Source organism: Ursus maritimus, unplaced genomic scaffold (genome assembly GCF_017311325.1).
Source record: "Ursus maritimus isolate PB19 unplaced genomic scaffold, ASM1731132v1 scaffold_3, whole genome shotgun sequence".
NCBI lineage: Eukaryota > Metazoa > Chordata > Mammalia > Carnivora > Ursidae > Ursus > Ursus maritimus.
In genome coordinates this window covers 88954754-88978755 of record NW_024425563.1, presented here as the reverse complement: position 1 = coordinate 88978755, position 24002 = coordinate 88954754, and the positions used below count along the sequence as shown (strand labels likewise).

Genomic DNA, 24002 nt, shown 5'->3' with positions numbered 1-24002 from the left:
AACAGTGATCCACACAAGCCATGTGTGAAATTACAAAACCCCCACCTCCTGAGAGTCCACTTTCAAATGTTGAAGTAAGATCTTTACTTCAGAAAAACTCGATGCTTTTGGTAACTTGGATATCTGAGCACATAGTCACCATGCATGAGGTTCACCTCTGGTTCCTGAGACCATGACAACACCTTCATTGTTTCTCCTTCTAAGAATCAGGCGGTGCTATCAAGTGCGGAGACGCTATGGAAGCAGAATGAATTCCTCCCCCAGCCGTGTCAGCCCTTCCCAGGGCAACCTCAGGATCTTGTGTCCCACACCCCGTCGGCCATGATTCCTGATTGGGCTGGGTTCCAGGGGGAGAAACCTGAGAGCCTGGGTCTCAACAAGACCTCAACTGTCCCCTAACACATCTACGGAAAGAAGGTAAGAAGACCCTTGAATGAAATATGGAGTCAGAGAACTTGAACACTTTCTAGAAAGAAGTGAATGAATGGAAAGAGGGATTAAGCTTCTCACAGTCTCTGTGCTAAATATTTTACACTGATTATTTTATTTAATCCTCAAAAGAGCAGCAGAATGGACTGAATTGGCCACACAAGGAGATGGGGCCGCCCTGACTTTTCAACACACAACAGCCATGAAACACTATGAACAGGAGGGAAAGGACGGCCTTATCCATGTGGCTTTGAAGTGACAGGTACTATGCAGCCATTTAAAGAACATGGTTTTAGAAGAATTATATGTAAACTTTACAAATTTAGTGAGGGCCAGAGAAAATTTTCTCAGATATGGGCCTTGGTGTGCATTTCTAAGATGTGAATATTAAGTTCCAAGGGGCCCAGAACATGTCACCCCACGAGAGGACTTGGCCAAAGGTGGAGTCAGTATTTTCAGCACTAATGCGGTCAAAATGTATTTTTTGGCTTTTACATTTAATAATGACATTATTTATGTAAGAGTAAAATATAATTGTATATATAACACTTAAAATAGTTATATATTTGTATTGTCCCATTTAATCCTATTACAACTCTGTAACTCCCTGAAAAAAAATACAAAGAAAAACTAAAAATCTGCAATTAATCATAATGGTGATAGTAGTTACCATGGAACCGGGGATCCGCAAACTCTGCCCAGCCAGGCAAGCCCCAGGTTTGTAAATAAAGTTTTGTTGAAACACAGCCTTGAATGTATGCTTACAAATTGTCTGTAGCTATTTCCACTGCAAAGACAGAGTTAAGTCATTGGAACAGAGACCCACAAAGCCTAAAATGCTCCCCATTTGGCCCTTTATAGCATCTTTGTCAATCATTACCCTAGAATTATATACTGCGAGTGACATTTATTTTTATTTTACGTTTCCCTATTTCTCAGTGTTTCCTCAGTGACCCTTTGTTACATATCCATCCTCCCCATACTAACTGTCTTACTCTGGATAAATTGAGTAATATATCTTTGGTTCATTTTCCTCATTTGAAAATGGAAAATATAACAATATGTACCTGCAAGAACTGTTGAGAGGGGTAACTTAAATAACACATATGAAGTTCTTACAAGTGCTTGGAGCATGTCTAATACTCACTACATTGAGGCTTTCCATTGCTTATATGGGTTATTATGGCATATTTGAATGTAATATAACAAAATATTAAACAAAACTCATAACCTTCTCTTTTCTTATGTTTTATTTTAAATAATAGAAATAAGTGAAATAGACTACTTTTCCTTTCAGACATTTCTAACAAAACACCTGCGGACCTTTCTGGAATGCTGCCACGCCTATTCCTTTCCTAACTGTCCAAGACTCCTTTTGTGCTGCAATAGCAGATGTGAGGATTCACAACAGAAACCTTAGGGCAAAAGCCTAAATGAAATATTTCTGAGCCCGCAGAAAACATTTGACAGCCTTCCTGTGAGAGAAAGAGTATGGGAATGAGTTTGTAACTGTAACTAAAATTCAAGGCGTAATAAGAGAAAATATTGATAAACGTCACTCCATGAAAATGAAAACAAAATTTGCATGGTAAAAAGCACCATAAGTTAAACGACAAATGACAATCCATGAGGAAATATTTACAACCTGTAGAGCACGTAATGGTCCACTATCACCAAAATAAAAATTATTTCAAAAATGGAGGTAAAACATAAAAATATCCTATAGGAAAATGGCAAAAGTTATGAAAAGTCTACTCATGAAAAGAAATACACAAATAGCTCTTAACTTATACAATGTTGATGAACTTCATTTATAATAAGATAAAGTTCAATTACAGCTACAGAGATACCGTATCTCACTCATAAGACTGGCAAGAATATAAGTTTACGAAACTCTCTGTTGCTAAAGCTGTGAGAGAAAACAGGCGCTCATACGTTTCTGGTAAGAATGCAAAATAAACCCATGTCATGGGTGGGGGGGAGTTTGGAAATATCTAACAAAAGTTCATCTGCATTTACTTTTCAACCTAGCAAAAATACTTTCAGAAATTTACTCTAAAGACACAAAGATAAAGATTTGCGTTGCCAGATGGTAAACGTGGCTTACTAAAAAATGGAGACCGTTGTTCACATTTCTCAAGTATATTTCTGTCAGCACGTTCTATTTTTCAGTTGGTGAAGCCTATGGTCTTTCACAAACACGATCCTAAACTGCTGACACCGGAGGCCTGGTGTGCGTGAGAACAGAAGGGCTATTCCTTTGATGCGTCTCTGAGCAGTTTCACACACTTGAGCACCTGGAAATCAAAACCTCTACCTCTCTGAATACTGTTCCTGGTAATTTTGAAAAGTCATTGGTTGACCAGTTAGTACTGATCATCTTTTTCTTTGTTTTTTTTTTTTCTTTCACTTTCTTCCTCCCTCCATTCCTTCCTTCCTTCTTTCCTTCCTCCCTCCCTTTCTCCCTTCTTTCTTCCCTCCCTCCCTTCCTTTCTCTCTCTCTTTCTTTTTGTATGCTCTCATCATCTCCATTTTCTATCAGCACTCTTCCGTGATTACTGCCTCCATCAAAACAGACATTTGTGTCAACTAAACTGAGGAAAACTTATAAAATATCAGATGACATGAAGCCTATATTCAAGGAATTTCAAGGAACTCAGAAGGTAAAATTGCGAGTAAAGGTTTCTACCTGCTGGCCCAGCCATGAAGCTCAGGAGAAGGCTGGCATTTTTGTAGAAGCTCTAACCAGTGTGAGAACCTCTAACCAGGCTGGATCAAGACATTTGCAGAAGGAACTAAGCTCACAGTAACGCCTCCTGGTAAGTAACTTTGTTCCTTTTAGATCCTGTGAATGAAAAACTGATAGATGCTTTTTAGAAAAAACAATGCAGTATCAACCTAGCATTTGGACAGCAATTTTGCAGGTACTGGCCACTGTATATGGAAACAAAACTACTTTGTAAAAGTTTCTTTAATTCCCTGCTTGCAACCAGATTGAAATTCTACTTTTAGAAAATATATACACAAAAGTATAGATGCAGGCTTGAAATTAAAATATTTCTGTGACCATGTCTGTGATATATTCATATAAGTTATTGGGTTAGGACGTTTTTCATGTAGGTGGCCTTTTAAGTGAGACACTCGTTGATGAAGTAGCTGTAGTAGTAATGGTGCTCCCTTCTTAATGAGTAGTGCTCCTTTCTCTAATAACCTGCAAAACCTGTGTGATTGCTTTTGATCTCATCTTTAAGAGCAGGGCAAAAAATTTAACGCTTACAGTGGAGGACTATACAACATCAATAAATCAACCTATTATTCTTACTGTAGTTTCTTAGTGGGTAGGCTGAGTTTAGTCAAAATCTGAGCTATTGTGACTCTTGTGACTTTGCCTAGAGTTGGTCCAGTTTAATGGATTTTGTGAGCTCAGTAATCCAGTTCAGCACCAGGGTCCATGAAAAGAGGCTGTCAGCATGGCTTTACATCCTTGACTGTTCATTTATTGAAGACAGTGTCTATGCTGGACTCTAGAGATAGAAGGTGCACAGGACACAGTCTCAACACTCAAAAAGCTTGCAGCCTAGTGGATACATATTTTAGATGGTGGCTTGATTGAGCCCCACGTATTTTGGCCTGTGGTTGCCAGACGTAGAATGCCAGATTCATGAGCTCTTTTGCTTTGTTAATTTATATAATAAATAAATACTTATTGCTTATAAAATCTGTATATTTGTTTAGTGGAAAATTTGATAAAGGGACCCTAAACCATCTTATCAAAGACAATAATACTATTAGCTAATATTTATTGAGAGTCAGATGCCATACTGCCTAGTTTCTGTGCCTTGTCTCAGTCCTTAAGAGCACTATACAGGGAATCTTCTTATTCCAATTTCACCAGTGGGGAACTGAGGCTTAGAGATGTCAATTGTTTGTCTACATTCACATGGCTAGTTACTATGGCAAAGTTTGGGACCCAATAGATAATTGTTCCTTAGTGCATGCTCTATACCATTATATGCTATTAGAAATATTAAGCCATATTTTTATTCTGAATATGTAGTCTTTTGTAGTCTGACCTTTTACGTAGACTATGTAGTTGAATGTTTAACTAGTAATAGCTCATAATTTGTAGGACTCCTCATGCAGAAAACAATGCTTCTGCTTCTTAATCATGGTACTAAAATTGCCTCTCCTCCCCCCAAGACATCAAGTCAGTCATGTTGAATATTCATTTATTAAATTCTTACAATGTCATTCTTAGGTATTTCTATAAAATGACAAGTCCTTTTGGCACCATTCCATTCAATCTTTCTGTATTGGCATTAGATTTGCTGGAAATATGGAAGCTGCAGAAGAATGGGAGCAGTTGTCCTACATGCAGGACTCAGCTGCAGAACCCCGAGCAGCCTTTGCACTCCTGCTGGGACAGCTGCAGAGAGACCAAACCAGACAGGATCCTCTGAGGAGCAGCTCAGAATTGTATAAGTCTGTATCCTGGAACTTGGTAGGGTAATTTCAAGTTCAAAGGAACAGTCTTTCAGGAATAAATGGGTTGAGAGATCATCGTTAATATTTCACACTCCATAACAACTCAACTGGATTAGTATCCGTGAGGACTGAATTCTGGAAGGAACTTACTTTAAAATCAAATGAGATATCCCCCCTCAATGTGTAGAAATAAAAAAAATACTTATAAAATACTGAACATTCATATATAAAATATTAAAATCTATTATTTCTATTTTTGTTTCTCTGTTAAAATCATTGAAGTGGTAACTGTAAATTATACTCTGGGAAAATAACTGATATGATACATGAGAACCTTTTAAGAAAAAAGATTTAGAAGTTTCAGGAAAATGGCAAGAAAAGGTAAAATCAGATTCTCCAATGCCTGTGAGTAGATGGGAAAGACAGACTTGCCTGTGTTCATATCTTGACTATGTTCGTATCCAATGTGACTTTGCTTGAGATTCATCTTTGTTTAATGTCAGCAGTGTCTATTTATTTAATAGATTTATATAAATATTGAAAAAATATGGGCAGAATTTTAAAAGAGGCACACAGGATGTTTCTGTAAAAGCTTTTCAGACGGTGTAACTGGAATAGCTGTAAGAGCAGCAAAAGTGTTTGGTCCCGGCACAACTCTCAGGGTTACAGGTAAGATATTGTTTTATTCTTCCCTATAAGGTAGGGGAGGCAGTGATGCAGTGGGGGCAGGCTAGGTGCTGGTGCTGGCCCAGAATTCTAGGATTTGGTCCCAGTTTGGTCATAAACAGCAGCGGGATCCTTGGAGAAGTAGGTGACTCCGTCCCAGTCCTTGGGGGTAGTTGCTGCCTGAGTTAGCCTGGAGGAGATTAACAAGGAGCTAACCAGCTAGAGCAACTGGGGTCCCTACAGGGTGCAGATGTGAGGTCCCTTAGGGATTTCTGTGTTGAAAGACTCGTAATCAAGTTTGTGTATCTATTTATTTGATTCCAAAAATAACCAAAGGGAAAGAATTGACAAAAAATTGATAAAGTTGCCATTTTGTCTGAAGGCGATTCGTATCACGTATTGACATATTTAACTGCACAAACATATCTAAGAATGGTATAAGCTGGGTTTGTTTCTTCCAAAATCAGTCTAGTAAATTTGTTCATTCTTCTTTAGCCTTAGACATGAAATTTTGCCTGGATGACAGAGAACATCTCACAAGGATATTTCTACCCTACAGGATCTAGTCAAATAAATGTTATCAAAGAATTTTCACAAGGCTGGTGAAACATTGGAAAAGGGAAAGGAATGATATATTTTGGTGTCTTTCTGGTAGTGATCATAGGCACAGATGAGTTCATACATTGAAAAGCAACTTTCTAGTCCCATTGTTTCTGACTGCAGTGTAAATTCTAGCAATCTAATGAAATAATGGTAGCACAGATGTAATTCATGAGGTCTTGAAAATTTTTTTTAGGAGAGTGAGGTGCAGAGAGAAATGTGGACTGTGATTCTTGATCTTTCATTTCTGTATAATCATCCTTTAGCAAATAAATTTTGATTCACTGATTATTGCTTTCTTAGCAGTATAAAAATAGTACACGCCCATTAGGGAAAAATTGGAAAAGAAAAAAAAATTAAAAATTTATAATGACACTTACTCTCTTAACATTTGCTGTATTTCCATCCATTCATTCTGTCAAGGTAACAACCATCTCGAGCAGATGTTTTGGAACTAAATGAAATTAAATATGGAAATAGCTACTGCATAAGTTGGGACATGGTCAATCATTAAAACAGTCAGCTCTACAAATTCCAATTATCACTCAGTGGAGTTCTTTTTAAATCAGGAGTACAGGAAATTGTATTAATTATGATCTAGTCTACAGGTCACATTAGAACAACTGGTCAGTATTTACAGAATACTTTCAATTTCTAAGACTCATTGTTAAATGTTCCTAAAAATGGGTATAACGTAGTGAGCATTAATTCATATATTGTTATCCTCAAAGAAAGTTGATCTCTCCCTTTTCAGTGGAAACATCTGGGTATAAACAAGGGAGAAGTTTTATAACTGAATATATAAAATTATACTAATATACATAAAAGTCAAATATTCACTTTTTTAATAAAAGGTTTTTTTATTTATTTGAAAGAGCATGTGCCTGAGAGAGAGAGAGAGAGAGAGAGAGTACAGGAGTTAGGGGGAGAGACAGATAGAGAGGGAGAAGCGGACTCCCAGCTGAGCAGGGAGCCCAGTGTGATGGGCTCCATCCAGGACGCTGGGGTCATGACCTGAGCCAAAGGCAGATGCTTAACACATGGAGCCATCGACGTGCCCCTCAAATATTCACTTTTAATAGTTTATATCTTCATTGTATTACACCTATAAATTAAAAATTATATTATTACAAATATCACTTGAGAAATACCGCTTTTTTTAACCTCACATTTCATTAAAATTTTGTTCAGATTCTTCACATGCATCTAAAATGTACACATTAGAGCAAATTTCTGAGTCATCTTAGGGTCTGAGTGTCTGTTTGGGGATGGCTTCATGGTGATGTCTTTGGATATTTCATTGGAAGTGACATTTATCCACTTACAAAATAAAAAGCATTTTTTTTCATTTATTCTGTCATTCTGTATATGTACGATGTAAGCATAGAGTATAGAGACTTTAGTCCCAGGTAATATTTACCAAATCCATATGAAACTTTGTTTATTTTTACCAGTGCTACCTCTAAACTGGCCTCAGTTGAGTTTATTTCAGGTTGATACCTTGTCCAGGTATATTGTTCAATCAAAGTAGAGTATTAGAAGAGCATCTTTTAAAATGAGAGATTGCCCAAGCTGAAACATACGCAGCCTCTGCTTTATGAGGCATAATGTTGGGAGTGAAAGCTTCACCTCATGCTCTGATTTCGGGGTGTTTGAACTCTGAATGTTTTGCATTTATATCACAGAGTGGGATCTGCAGATATCTTCTCGCGTTTTTTCATGTCACCTTTGAGGTAGACCTGACTAAAATATGAAGCTCTGGGGCAGAAAAAGAAACAAGGTTTAATGCACGAACTGTTTCTCATTTATTTATACTGCCTATTGCCAAAATCAATTTGAGAAGACCTAAACTAAATTATGCAAGCACAGTTAGACAATGAGATAAAAGTAGCAGACCAAAAGCACTAAGGAAAATAGAAGAAAAAGGCCTGTGATTATCTAACAAGAAACATAGGGTAAAATTTTACTTTCAAAGGTAGGAGGAAAATGTAACGAAGCACCTAGTATTTATTAACTGAGAAAACAAAGCACACCAGGTTTTCAAATAGGTTATGTGTTTCCCACCATAAGATGAGGAAAGGACTTCAATGCGTGAGACCTTTAGGAGGAATGTGAGGTGAAAGAGTGGGCCTTGCCTTCCACACCCATTTTAGAAAATGGAAGAAATGGTCTTTAACAAACACATTTCATGCTCCCACTGCATCATTACTGTGGGCACCATGACACTTTATATCACTCACAGGTGGTGACCTTTGGTAGACCTGGTCAGGCAGGTGACAGTCTAGTGATCTAATGTGACAATAAGAGGCTTGGAGGACCAGGTAACCAGCCATTGACTTAATCATTCCACCATGAAGGCCCACTGTAGGAGTTTGAAGCCAAACTTCAGACATGAGCTGGAAGAAAGTCAGTTTGAGGTAGAAATTTCTGAGGAGAGCTTGGAATGCTCATGGATTGTGTTGTTGGTGGGAAAAGTGCCATCTGCTTTAGACAACACAGGTGAATCAGTTCCATGAAGTGACCCCATATTACTGGGCTTTACTAGCTTCCATTTGATTTTCTTATCACTGGAAAGGCATTGGGTAAGATAAGACAAGTGATTCCCTAATAATTATTGTGTGAAAGACACATTTTCAGTAATCAGGTTCAGAGAATTCCAGACATAGTAGAGCAAAGAGAGGTGCAAATGAAGGAATGAATCTTGATGCTTGATTGACCAAGATCCAATTGTCCCCAAATATTGCATTCCCATTAGTAAGGGAGGGCTTGGTCCCGTGAGATTAAAATGTCATCATTTTAATGATGACACACAATCATCACAAATTGCTAATAATAGTGGTAATGATAATTATAATCTCTCATTTTCATAGCATGTTTAGATGTGGCAATCTCAGGAGAGATCTGTATACCAATCCTTCCAGTAAAGGTCCGCATAGACAACATCGTGCAAACACTGTAATAGGATCTGACCTTGTGTCCGTGTGAACTTGCATGAAGTGTTCATGTACAACATGTGTAATTGTCTTGAAAGCATTTGGCCCAAGAACACAGTTGATCAGGACAGATAAGTTGTGTGAGTTGACACATTGCCTTTTCTGATGGTGAAAGGGTGTTGGCAGAGAGGCTGGACTTTGGACTCAGGCTGACCTGGAGATCTGGCTTCACCACTTGCTACTTATGTGGACTTGGGTGATTATTCTCTGGTCTCAGTTTCCTAATCCAAAAGATGGGATAACAGGATGTATGAGCAGGGGTCATATGAAAATCAAATGAGAGACAGTGAATAAGGCATTTGTCACGTGGTCTAACACATAACAGGCGCTGCATAGATGTTGCCCCATTTCAAACCTAAAGGGAGAATCGTATCCAGTGTGGAGAGTGGTTTGTAACCGATCATATTGACAGAGCAGAAATTCTCCAGGGGATTCAGCTCGACTTCTAACCGCTCTAGTGGAAAGTTACCTTACTGTCCACTGATACACAAAAAACTTGAGTTTAGAGGTATTTGTTTGATGGACTTTTCCCTCACTTGGCACAAAAGTGAAATTAAAATATGGGCTTTCTTTCTTTTTTTTTTTTTTTTGGTATTTTTAAGTTGTCGTATGTACTTAAATCTTCATCCTTTATCTTAATTGATATCATGTCTAACACCAACAAGTTTGGCCTTCATACTGATATTTAGTAGAAAAACAATTAAAATTTTACATTTTATTTAGAAAATACGTCAGAATATAGGTAGAGATAGAGTTAGTCCTTTTAAATATACTTAGAAATGTCATAAATTTGAAATTCGTATTTACATAAGAAATAGCTTTATGTATTTTTTAATAAAAATGAGAAGAATAAAATAGAGGAATTTTGAATCAATATTATATGCAGTTTTGAAATACCATACTTAATTGAAAATGTCATTGCATTTGGTCAGTTCATACAGAATTCATACTGTTTCATATTCATCAAATATATACAATTCAGGCAATTTACCTGAAAAATTTTTTGATTATGAATAATGTAAATAATGCTTATGAATAAGAAAAAATACTTATTTTGTAAACCAGTTTCTATTTTATTCACCATTGAGATGATTGTGGCCATAAGAAACACTCTTTTTTTTAAAAAAAGATTTTATTTATTTATTTGACAGAGAGAGAGACAGCCAGCGAGAGAGGGAACACAAGCAGGGGGAGTGGGAGAGGAAGAGGCAGGCCATTTTGTTTCTAAATTTCAGGCATTGTAAATAACTTGGAGGTGCGGCATTAAACCTTGCCCTACTCAAAATCCTGCAGTGGTTCAGACGTGAGAAGGAGATGTTCTATAAAATCAGAAATCAAGGAGAGGAATTCCAGTATCAGAAATGGGCATGGGATCCATATTTGTAACTAAAAGGTCAACTGGATAGATCCCCACTCAAACAAGTGACTGTGTTTTGTTTAACAATATTCCATGTTTTTATCTAGTCTCTTTCACTTAACAGCTGTAACCTTGGGCAAGTTACATAACCTCTAGACCCTCTTTTCTCAAGGAAACTAAGAAAATAAGCACCTCGTAACCCTCTGTGGGTGAAAAGCCACAGTAAGCACTAATTCTATAATAACTTTCCTTTCATTTATTATGTGTTGGGTGTTTCCAAACCACACAGTGTTTGTGTTTCTTTAATTATGGTTTTTTTTAAAGGTTTTATTTATGTATTTGACATAGAGAGAGAGAGAGAGAGAGAGGGCACAAGTTGGCAGAGCTGTAGGAGAGAGACAGGGAGAAGCAGACTCCCCGTTGAGCAGGGAGCCTGTTGCGGGACTTGATCCAAGAACCTTGGAATCATGACGGGAGCTGAAGACAGATGCTTAACTGACTGAGCCACCCAGGCGCCCTCTCATTATGTTTTAATTGTTATTCCATTTTCTCCAACAGATAGAAGTCCTAATGCAGACATTTCCCCCAAGCCCACAATTTTTCTTCCTTCAATTGCTGAAATAAAAGTCCAGAAGGCTGGAACATATCTTTGTCTTCTCGAGGACTTTTCCCCTGACATTATCAAGATAGATTGGCAAGAAAAGGATGACAAAACAATTCTGAAATCCCAGCAGGGAGACACCATGAAGACTAAGGGCACATACATGAAATTCAGCTGGCTGACCGTGGCTGGAGCGTCACTGGATAAAGAACACAAATGTATCGTCAAACATGAGAGTGATAGAACAAAGGTTCATCGAGAGATTCTTTTTCCTTCAATAGACAAAGGTAGGTGCACATAAACATGAATATAACCTCCCAGAATCCTTTGTTTCAAAAGGAAATCCCTACCTTTTCTGTCAAGTAGTAATGAAAACAAGCAAATAGAAAATTTTCTCTAATGTTGTTGCCTTTACTGAAAGCATCAATGTCCTGCTATTTCCCCATAGAATTAAAATACTATGGGCTTTGGGGGCACCTGATTGAATATCTGACTCCTCATTCAGCTTAGGTCATGATCTCAGGCTCTTTGGATCAAGCCCTGAGTTGAGCTCCATGCTCAGCATGGAGTCTCCTTGAGTTTCTCTCCCTCTGCCCCTCCCCCTGTGCTCTCTCTCTCTCTCTCTCAATAAATAATAAATCTTAAAAAAAAAACCAGTATGGCTCATGGAACATTCAGAGAAATAAAGACAAATTCACTTAGACTTTTTCAACTCAGTTTCATCATCCAAAATATTAATGTCACAGTGATGTTTTGTATAGTCATGTCATGGAACAATACACGTGAAAGCAACCTCGCACACAAGAAATGCTCAGAGAGTCTGCTTTTAATGATTTTACTTGATCAGGAAATAAGAACAATTACATATCTTTCAAGAATGTTCTTCTTCTTCTTTTTTTTTTTTTTAAAGATTTTATTTATTTATTCGACAGAGATAGAGACAGCCAGTGAGAGAGGGAACACAAGCAGGGGGAATGGGAGAGGAAGAAGCAGGCTCATAGCAGAGGACCCTGATGTGGGGCTCGATCCCATAACGCCAGGATCACGCCCTGAGCCGAAGGCAGACGCTTAACCGCTGTGCCACCAGGCGCCCCTCAAGAATGTTCTTCTAAGCATCACAGTCCTCATTTCAATCTTCCTCTACTCGAAGTATGACCCATAAACAATGAGTTATAGAGGACAAAACACTGTTTATTTGATGGAGCCAAATCATAGTTCAACCAGAAATAGTAATTTGGCTGCTGAAGCTTTTGTATGGTCTTGAGTTTTTAGATTTGAATTTTATACACCAGAAAAAGGTGAAGTTTAGCAAGTAAAGATTGGGTGAGGCTCATGTGTGTAAAGGTCCTTTCATTCTACACAATGAATGTATTTCTTGCCATTGGTAAAGCTGCTCAGCAAACACTATTGCGGTCCTAGTGTGTGCCGGGCCTGGAAGGGATGCAGGATGAATGACTGTCCCAAGGAGAAGCCCTACAGTAGAGAGAATATACTTTTCCTAATCACTCAGTGTCACTTGTGGTTCAGGCATGGTGACCCAAAGGAGCCCCACTGGTGTAGACGCTGGTCGTATTCAGACAGTGTGGGCAGACAGCAGAATGTGCCCTGGCCCCGCTGTGATCCAGTAACTCACTAGACTCAGAAGTTAAATCCTGGCATTAACATCAAGCCCAAGGCCCCAGAGGGCCCCTAAGAAGGAACCAGTTTGTACATTTCCCTGTGGTTCACAAGAACTTTTTAAGCAGTGGGCAACAAGCACATGACAAGACGTGTGAAGAACTGTCTATACACAAGTTTACATTTCTGAAGTAAATGTAGCATTGAATGTAAAGTAAATGGAGCATTGAAAAAAAGCCCCACACACCCAACATGGCAAAACTCAGTTTAAGGCTCCAAGTCACTAAATTAAGACTTAGTCCCTAACATGAGGGCAATTTCAACCCCTCAGAAGAGTAACCTTTACCCAGTCAACATGGGAGTTTCCTGGTCAGCACCAAGAAGCTTGCTGATTGACCCCTTCTCTTCCTGTTGGGAGGGTGACCTTGCCTAAAACAATGGATCCTTTGCCAAGAATTTTCTTTTTTCTGCTCCTTCTCTATTGTTAAAACATTTCCTTTCCTCTATTCCTTTTGAGCCCCCTCTTCTGCTAGATGGGATGCTGCGTGATTCATTCATCGATGGATTATTAACACCATTAGGTCTGTAACATTTACTGGGTTGAATTTTGGTTCTTTAACAGATTTGATGGCAGCGATGGAATCTGAAGGGGACTCCCAGGGCCATTCAGAGACAAAGCAAAACACAGACGTGGTAACTGTGAGCCCTCTGAGTTCAGGATCTTTCTCGCCTATTCCAAGCGCTGTGGGTGAGTTCTTGGTTCTAAGCTCCATTCTCTTTGTGCTCGAATCCTCATCTAATTGGCTTTGCTTTACAGGGCAGGCCGGCCTGGGCTGGCAGAGTGTTACGCCAGTGTTCAGTGGAGCTAGCGTGTTTGTCTGGAGCCCTGTTGAGCTGGTATATTTGCCCAGAATCCAGCTGAACTGGCAGAAGGGTGGGCCCACAGCCAAGTCCCTAATCTTTCAGACCAAGCTCCCCAGGTGGAAACCTCAGCAAGTTTCCAGAACCGTTGGCGGTGCCCACAGTCTTCCTGTGGCCAGAACTCGGTAACATCGCTTACCGTCCGTACACTACTGTGCACATAAGTGTCAGTCTGCAGTGTAGATAAAGCCACTGCTAACAGAGGAACGTGGAAAAAGCCACAAAAATTGGTGGGCATGAGTCAAGCACGTAGAGGCTGTAAGAGCATTTGCTATTTCAAGAACACTCCCCTGATAGTATGAGTTGGTCAGGAAATGGGTTGGATCAGCACCAGGTCACCCATCAACCTCAAGGAAACTTCTGTGCAAGGAGCTACCCTGTAAAACACGAAATCCTCAATCCCAGACACATCCCTTTTAGGTGTTCGTTTGGCTCTGAGAAGCCCAAAGTCTTACTTTTTACTCTGTAAATTCTACAGAGATCGGCTCACCACTTTCTCATATACCTGTTCATTTTTTTTCTTTAATTTTTGAATTTTATTATTTTTTTCTGATATACCTGTTTATTTTTTCTTTAATTTTTAAATTTTATTTATTAATTTTTTCTGATATACCTGTTTATTTTTCACCTAAGAACTATAGTCCAAGATGACAGATATGCAGCAAAATTGCAAAATCTTTATTTTTAAAGATTTCATTGTATTTATTTGAGAGAGAGAGAGAGAACACGAGTTGGGGGGGAGAGGGAGAGGGAAAAGCAGACTTCCTGCTGACTGAGGAGCCAAATGCGGGGTTCGATTCCAGCACCCCGGGATCAGGACCTGAGCTGAAGGCAAACGCTTCACCAACTGAGCCACCCAGGCGAGCCCAAACTGCAAAACATTGTGTCTTGAGGAACTGGCTTGGTAACAATCAGGTTGGAGACCCCAAAAGTACAAAATAGTTTACCATCAATGTCTAACCTGTCAGGTCCATAATCGTGGAACAACTGTTTACTCTCCGGAGGCTTTACGCCTCCTCCCTCTGGACTCTTTGAACATCTGCAGCTGGAATTCCTTCCACTGCCACTTAGTGTGGGTTCGGAATATTCCCTTGTCATTGCGTGTATATTTTCTGGATAGGTTTAAGCCTTTCCCTGCAAAGAGGCTGATGCCCTCATTGTGGCAAAGACACTGTTAATAATGGGTTTCGCCCTTGGGGCACACCTTCTGTCATCTCCCAGTGACCAAGGCTCCTACCTCATGGGGAGGATCTTAGGAGCCTTTAGGAAAACCTTGCAAACTTCCTGGAACTGTCTCAGTGTGCAACCTGCTGCTGATGCTTTGTGTCGCCTGCTAGCCTGAGCAGCAGGTGTAAGTCTGTAATGTCTGATGCTGAAGCCCGTCCTCACCAGATTATGGAAACCTGCTTAGATCCCAATTAAAAGGGTCCTGTCGGTCACAGGTTACAGCCAGTAATCAGGTATTTTACACACATCATCAGAGGAAGACAGCCCTCGAACATCCCGGTAGAAGAGGCACCTTACTTAGAGCTCCTGCTGTAAAACTAAATGCTGAACCTTGTACACATCACATAGCTGCGGAAGCCTTCCCCTAACACCTGCTCTTGCCCGGTCTCTGGAGTTTCTGAATCAAATTGAGAGAACGAGAAGTAGCTGACATCCAAACAGACTGCTTCCACCTAAATAAGGGTTCAAGAGTTCATGCTTTAACTAAATATGAAATCCTTTCTCCCTCTTTTCTTTTACTCTGGCAATAGCCTGTATCTCCCAGGTCATTGCCAAGGGGGTTAACCTCTAGAATTTAGAGCAACGTTTCATTTCAGGCTAGGAGAAATTCTAACCCTGGTCCTAATTTTTCTCAAGGTAAATAAGACATCTCATTGGTTGACTCCCCTAAAGATATATCCTAAGTTAGTACGACTACCAAGAAGCCACTAGGATTCACTCCTTTGGCTGGCCCTACTTCCGTGGTTAGGGATAATTGGAAATGAGGTATGATGAAGACCTTCTCCTCCATTCTTAAAATCGTTGCAGAATCCCTCCTGAATCAATGGGTACCCAACAAGAATCCTTAGACTCTGGCCAAAGCAGTTCTTGAAAGTCAGATAGCCCTTGATTATGACTCAGCTGAGCAAGGCTGGATCTGTGCTGTCGGCAACACCACGTGCTATACCCAGATGAACACTACCGGGGAAGTTGAAACCCGATGACATCAGATCAGGGTGCAGGCCATTTGGCTTAACAGAGTGGCTCCTTCAGCAGGGTCTTTCTTACTTATGTGATTTCAATTGCTTTGAGTCTTGGGGACCATGGCATCAAATGGCACTCCAAACACAGGGAGTTATCCTGTTTAGAGGCATCATAACAACCTGCTTGGTGTGTTATGTTCTCTCAGAAGCTTGACATGCAAATTCAAAGCCCGTAATCTCCAAGCATATGATCTTTCTAAGTCTGGAACATCACAAAGAATAAAGAGAAGGACCAACTCAAAAACTGTAAAGCTGAAGTGGTAACCTGTGAATGTCACAAGGGTTAAGCAAAAAGGTCAAGACCTGTGAATATCACCCAGAGGAACAACAAATACTGTGAGAACTTCAGAGCAGTTGCTGAGAGTGGTGTTAATGCCTCAATTTTGATCCCATCGCTCAGTTAAGCTGAGAATCTGATCAAAAGGCAGGGCTGTTAAAAAGGAAAACCACAGGCTCAAAATATACTCGCTTAGCTTAAGACCACAGTCAGTAAACCAAGGCTTCATAGCTCCCCAGCTGCAGTTTCAACACCCAGAACTGGAACCTTAACCAGTGGTCATGGGAATTTCCTTGTCAGCACTAGGAACTTACTGACTGACTCCATCCATTCCCCCAAGGAGGGTGACCTTACCTAAACCAATGGATTTCTTGCTAATAATTTCTTTTCCACTCCCTCTCTATCTTGAAAAACCTCTTTCCTGTAGCCCTTTGGAGTTCCCCTCCACTTGCTAGCTAGGATGATGTCTGATTCATGAACAGGTTGATAAATAAAACCTTAAAATTTACTCAGTTGAATTTTTTTTTATTTCCCAGATTCTTAGTTTGAACAATGATCAAATTATGGTTAGACATTTACCTTTGCTTTCCCCTGACCTGTGATGAAAAGCAGATGAAATGATGTGAGTGAAAACGCTTGCTGTTGAAAACATAACATGGATGAATTTATTTATTGTATTTATTTATACCCTTTCCTAAAACTAACTAAAGTCAGATTATACACACAGCCCTAATTTTTGGGGGAGGGTTCGTTTTTAAATTTAAATTCAATTAGTTATCATATAGTGTGTTATTGGTTTCAGAGGGGGAGTTCCGTGATTCATCAGCTGTATATAACACCCAGTGCTCACTCCATCCAGTGCCCTCCTTAATGCCCATCACCCAGCTACCCGACCTCCTCCCCCTTCTCCCCTCCAGCAACCCTCAGTTTGTTTCCTATGATTAAGAGTCTCTTTTGGTTTGTCTCCCTCTCTGATTTTGTCTTGTCTTATTTTTCCTGGGTTTGTTTCTTTTAGTAACCAGAATCATGCTATATGTATTGTTCTTTGATGTGCTTGTTGGAGATGTTCTCAGCCTAGCACACTCCTTTTATATATATTCCACAAAATTAGTGTCACTATTTGGGTTGCTTCGCTCTGCTATTATAACTTTGCCCACTTTTGTGTACATACTTGAGCACAGGGGCTGGAATCTGAGGGGAAGAGAGTCAGTTTGAGTCCTTGTCAATCTGAGGTGAGGGCGTGTTGACTTGGCATTGAGCAGGTGGCAGGCAGTGCACGCTGACTCGGGCAGGAGGGCGGCTGGACTGTGGATTTGGGACCCCGAGGCGGACGGCATCGTGTGTAGCTGGTTTTGCTTTTAACTTTCGTTTTTCTGGGAAACTTCATCTCTCCTTCCGTTCTGAATGAAAGCCTTGCTGGATCGAGTATTCTTGGCTGCAGATTTTTTTTCCTTTTAGCACTTTGAACGTATCATGTCACCTTCTTCTGACCTGCAAAGTTTCGGCTGTAAAACCCATGATAGCCTTGGGAGGTTTCCCTTATATGTCACTGCTTTCCTTTCTCTTGCTGCTTTTAAAATTCTCTCTTTTTCACTACTTCTGGCCATCTTACTTACTTTGTGTCTTGGTGCAGACCTCTTTGGGTTGGTTTTGTTGGGGGCTCTCTGTGCCTCCTGGATCTGGATTTCTCTTTCCTTCCCCAGATTCAGGAAGTTTTCGGCTATTATTTCTTCAAATAAATCTTCTGCCCCCTTTTCTCTCTCTTCTTCTGGGGTCCATATCATAGGACTGTTATGCTTGACAGTGTCACTGAGTTCCCTGAGTCTATTCTCATTTGCATATGTTCCCCGCTTACTGCTCACCTTGATTACTTTCCATTATCCTGCCTTCCAGGTTGCTGATCTGTTTTTCTACTTCCTCTTGTTTGCTGTTTATTTCAGGTGGTCTATTTTTATTTTCATTTAGTGAGTCCATTATCTCTAACTGGTTCTTTTTTAGGTCTCCTCTCTCTTTGTGGAGGGTCTCATGGAGGGGCTGAAGTCCTTTCTCAATTCTAGCGAGTGTCTTTATGAGCATTACTTTAAATTCACTCTCGGACATATTACTTATCTCCATTTTGTTTAGGTCTCTTGCTACGATTTTGTTCCATTCTTTCATTTGGGACACATTCTTTTGTCTCCCCATTTTGTCTATTGCTGCGTCTCTGTTAGGAAAGTCCGCTATGTCTCCCGCACTTGAAGTAGTGGCCTTAGGAAGAAGAGGTCTTGTAGTGCCCCTCAGTGCAATGTCTCCTTTTCCCTATAAAATGGTGCTTCAGGGGTATCGCCTCTGTGTTCTACTCCTGTGGCTGAGATGTGTTTGCCTTCGGTCCAGTCTGCAATGGCTCTCTACCTGGTGTGGGCAGTCTGGTGCCTGTGGTGTTAGTGGGCTGGTCTGGGGCCACATTGGGCTTGAGTTGAGTCAGACCAGGTGTTTGCCAGAGATGAACTAGCACCAAACTGCAGGGCACTTTCCCTGTGTTGTCCCCTGCGAAGCTTTTGTTGGTGGGTGGGGCCTGCCCCACCGTTGGTACGGTCAGGCTGGTGTGTGGTTATCGTCCCTTCTCCCTGGAGCCGGACTCACTTTGGAGTGGTGTTGGCCCTTGACTGGGCTGCTTGCACACAGCCAGGCTTGTGGCACTGCTTTGATGGGATCTTGCCAAGAGCGATCAGAGGGGATGGATCTGCTTCGCTGTGGCCTGTTGTCTACGTCAGGCTGCAGAGGGTCCAGGCAGCCCTGATTTTTTGTTTCTACAGCTAACAGAGAGGAAAACCAATGAGAAAGGCATAAATTTAATGTAAGCCCTGGGTTGAAGTATCCTGTTGGGTTTTGATGTTCCTAGTATGCAGAGAAAAGTAAAAAGTGTAATAAATTCCATGGTGATGATTCCTGTTTATGACATGTTTCACATGGTACTTATTTCTGAAAGGAATGTCTCCCAAGGTCTTCTCTTAGCAACAAAGCTAATGAGGGCATTTCCGTTAACGCAATTCTACAGCAGATTTCTAGCGCTGGTTCACGGAAGCCTTTTGTTGTTTTTGTTTTTGATAAAAGCTTGTATATATGTTTGTATATACATGAAAGAACAGAACAGTGAGTGATTCTGAAGAGAGATAAAGCTCATCTTGTCCACATTTTGACCATCCTTGATTGAGAAAGGGCACCTAGGACACACATATAAGTTTTATTATGATTATTGTTACTTTATTGTCTTTACGTCAATAAGAGATATTTATCTATCTTTATAAGTTTTTCTTTTACTTCCAGTTAGTAAACATATAGTGTTATATTAGTTTCAAGTGCAAATATGATGAATACAGTCACTGTATGGAAAAGAAAGAGACATTTAATGTACTTTCAAGTCAGCTCTTGAGGATCTTTTAACATTTCACATAATTATAGCAACATTTTCCTCCTTGGGATTTACCCAAAAGTCTATACCTCAACCCATTTCTTCAAGAGCAGACCAAAATAAGATTGTGTGGAGTGCATAAAATTGCCCACCAGCACCATGTCAGTGTGGACAAGGACACATGGACCAGAAAAGGATAAACCAATAGAACCTTGCAATTCTCTCTTTCTGCATCCAGTGGTCAATGATCATTTTAAGGGTTTTTGTCTTTGTATGTATGTTGGGTGGTTTTTTTGTTTTGTTTTGTTTTTCTGCACTGTAGATAAATACAACTCTCACCTCAGGTTTTATGTATTCAGACGGCTATCAGTGTGACTTGGCCTATCCTTCTATCCCTGCAAACAAGGGCACCGAAATGCTAAACTTTTAGGGGCCGTGACTTGGTCTATCCTTCTATCCCTGCAAACAAGGGCACCGAAATGCTAAACTTTTAGGGGCATATGGGTGGCTCAATTGGTTAAGCACCTGCCTTTGGCCCAGGGTTATGGGATCGAGCGCCGCGTTGGGTTCCCTGTTTAGTGGGGAATGTGCTTCTCCCTCTGCCTCTTCCCCCTGCCTGTCCTCGCTTTCTTTCTCAAATAAATGAATAAAATCTTTAAAAAACAAAACAAATGCTGAGCTTCTGTAATAAGAAGGTCATTTGCTAAGGCTACTTAAAATATTTGGAAGAGATGGATCGAGCCCCGCATTGGGTTCCCTGTTTAGTGGGGAACATGCTTCTCCCTCTCCCTCTGCCTCTTCCCCCTGCCTGTCCTCGCTTTCTTTCTCAAATAAATGAATAAAATCTTTAAAAAACAAAACAAATGCTGAGCTTCTGTAATAAGAAGGTCATTTGCTAAGGCTACTTAAAATATTTGGAAGAGATGATGCCTGACCGTCCACGATGGTGGAGTACGTTTGATTTCTATGAGGTGTTTTACAAGGTGCTTTCCACATACTCTCGCTCATCTAACCCCACAACCATCTTTGACTGCTGACTCTGACAATCACTGGTATGAGTCTCAGCAAGGTACATAGACTCTCTAAATTTTATTTCATTCTGGGTAAGATGGAGTCCTCCAAATTCAGCCCATGTCAGTGTAACTGGCGAATCAGATGACATAATGCATGTGAAGAGTTTCACATAGTGCCTGGCACATAGGTATTGGCTCACATTAGTAGTGCTGTCAGGACTGCAAACACCGCCACTCTAGAAAACCATGTGTGGGATTTGGGGATATGGAAGCATGTGTGCTTTGAAAGGCGGAGATGCTTTCTTTTGCTTATACGGAAATTGATCTAACCCAGACTCCTTCCAACATGTAAGATTCTGCTGTGGATTCTAGCGTTGGATGAATTCATTTTGGTAACAACCCTTCATGTCGGCGGTGGGTGCCGAGGACTGCACAGCTGCCACTGTTTCTGGTTATTTTTCCATTCAGCAAGCATTTAGAGATCACCTACTTTGCAGTAGGCCCTGTGCTAGGAGCTAGGAGCACAGAGGGAAAACAAGATAGTCTTAGGCATTTACTGTCCAGTTGTGAGGAAAAGAAAGAATAAAATGCATCATTCATGAATTTCGAACATCTTCATGTGCAGAAATACAATATATGAATTGATCTACTGAAATACACGGACTCAGAACCATCAGTTCTGGAATTGTGGGGGTCTCATATTAGCAATGGCTCTCCTCTCTGTTGACTAATTCTTATCTATCTATCTACCCACCCACATCACAGACACATGTTAAAGAATGGATACGAACAACTGAATAATACTTGCTCTCATTTCTTTTAGAGCTCGCTGCTATTAACTCCATAAATGCTTCTCTGAATGATGAAAACGGTAAGTTTCGTCTATTTGCCTTTATGTTATTCTGTAGCATTTTCCATCTGTTCGGCGTAATCTTTGAACTTCCCTGGCTTCAGGTGGAAACCTCAGAATGGCTGGATCTTGCAAAATAGACTGAGTGATATTTAAAGTGAATCCATCCTTTCCAAAGAATGTTCTTCACACAGGAAATGCGGGTTTGGGTGGGAGAGGACTATAAATTCGGGGTGTAGTGATGTGCTCTGAATTCTTCCAAAAATGGACTTCGTTCTTTCTGCAGCCTTTGTGTCTACTGACTGAGGAAAACATGGTATCAAGTTGCTTCTAGATTTTTAAAAAAAATTTTGTTCTTGCTGGTAGTTAATAACATGAACTGACACTGAGAGCTTCTCGTACAGAAGGCGTTGTGCTGAAGTGTGAGGGCATTTTGTTTAGTTCTCTTACTACTCACTGCGAAGGATTTTATTCTGGTTTTATACATGAGGTCAATGAAATGAAATAATTTAAGTCTCCACACCACACAGTGAGACCTATGCCTTCATCCCAGACTATTTGAATCAAGACTTTGCATGCTAACTTACTTTTATTCTTCCTGAAATCCCAAAGCCAAGACCCTGAGGCAGATGCATACATGAGGAGGGGATGTGTGTGCTGGGTTTCAAGCGCCACAGACCGGACTTAAACTCCACTCTTTTAATTATCAGTTGCATCAATATGGGTAAACTATTTACATTTTCGGAACCCACCAAAAACGACACAAATACCTATCTCAGTTATAGAAGATATGACATGACGTATGCGGAATGTCTAGCCTAGGTCATCATTTAGCTGCTACATCACAAATAGTAGCTCCTGGCCCTTTCTCCCCACATACGAACAAAGGCGATGAAGAGCATTGGTTCTAGCCCTGCCGATCCACCCTCCACGTTCATTATCAAGGGACTTCTAATCATCATCATCATCCGACTTTATAGTTTTGCTTAATCGTGTTGATGTCTTGGGTATTTGTTGCATGTGAGTGTTCAGAATTACAGAGCAGATGAGAAGGTGTTCTTAAATCCGTGTTGCTGGGATTGAAACCTGGATTCTAGTACTTACTAGTTACGTGAAATCAGGCAAATGGCTTCTCTCTGTGTTCTCAGTTTATCTGTAAAATGGGAATGAAAATCATAATCTCTTAGGTTATTGAAAAATTAAATAAGGTTTAAGCTTTGCATGCAAAGTTCTCAAAATAAGTGACATTTGGTTTGTACTTATTCTTACTTAGAGTCGTGGCAGGGATGAAGAAATGTTAAAAGCTATCACCAATGCCTTTTTCCCCATTGGATTCTTTCATTATAAACACAACCTTACTTTTTAATATTTGGAAAGTTCTAGGTGAATTTCACAGGTGTTTGACTGGCTTGACCTGCAAACTGGGTTCTGAGTTGTCTCGGTGGGGGTGGTGATGGTGATAGTGGTGTAGAGGTTTACTATCCGGTTGCGCTGGTGCGAGAGTGTCACTTCAATTAGGTCACCAGAAATGTATACAGTCCTCCCTCTCCTATTAAAAAGGCCTAGCCTTTCAAGACAACATGTGAAATTAATAAAATGCTTCTTTTAGCCATCCTGCAGCTGCAGCTCATGAACACGTCTGCCTACTACACCTACGTCCTCGTCCTTGTGAAGAGCCTGGTCTACTCCGCCATCATGGCCGTCTGTCTGCTCGGGAGACCAGCGCTCCATGGCAACGGGAAGAGTTCCTAACACATGGTGGCACAAGGGTCCACTTCTTCCCATTGGCTATTGTCCCTAAAAGTGTCTGCTGAGGATCTAGTGGGACTTCTTTCTGAGATTGGGTATTTCAGTTCACATGTGTCTTTTTCTCTTGTGTCATTATTGCAGAACGGGTTTACAAATCATAGGGCAAACAGAAACTTTCACTCTGCAGCAAGAACAAATGCTGCCATGACTCAGGGGCGGGGCCGGGGGACCATCCACAGGGGCCTCAGCACCGCTCTCTCCTTAGTGTCCACCAGCCCCTCAGTCACCCAGACCCCACGCCTCTGCGCACAGCCAGCATGCAGCTTCTAGTCGTGTCCCCCGGGGCTCTTTCACCAGATGACTGCCCGGAAGCCTTTTATTTTACATACTGGAACCTGCTATCCTTGCTACCTGAAGCTTGCACTGTTTTTCATCATAGGCACAATAAAAGCAATCAAAATCTACTTTGGCCTCTATGTACTTTCATTTGGTGTAATTTACTGAGAGTCCAGGGTAAGGGACAACATGACATCTGAGCCTTTCAATTCAGCGCTGGTTGAAATAATGGTCAATTCCACATTTCTACTTCTCTCCCTGAGATACTCCTTATGATGCCTTCTCTAGGGCACCAGCCCCAGGGGAGCCAAAGCCAGTGAAGATGCCTAGTTATTTCAACTTCAAAGGTCAGCAGATCCAGACTCATTTGGTTGAAGACCCTCTGGTGGTGACAGTATAACATGTCGCATGACTTGCAGGTGTGCTCAGACCTATCCCAGTGTGTCATAGGCACCACGTTTCCTGATC

At 40.6% G+C, this 24002-nt stretch overlaps 1 long non-coding RNA gene and 1 gene segment (V, D, J or C); both read left to right on the top strand.

Moving 5' to 3' along the window:
* Window positions 1-23662, top strand: part of LOC103674598 — a 40101-nt gene extending 16439 nt beyond the window's left edge. Inside the window, 5 exon segments of the C gene segment in view lie at window positions 5522-5583; window positions 11089-11418; window positions 13371-13496; window positions 21423-21470; window positions 23059-23662. Of these exon segments, the coding sequence occupies window positions 5522-5583; window positions 11089-11418; window positions 13371-13496; window positions 21423-21470; window positions 23059-23201 (709 nt within the window).
* LOC103674597 lies at window positions 2652-5165 on the top strand. The gene is made up of 2 exons (XR_571664.2): window positions 2652-3248; window positions 4753-5165. It is a non-coding gene; the product is annotated as an uncharacterized LOC103674597 (long non-coding RNA).
* Window positions 23663-24002: the final 340 nt, after the last annotated feature.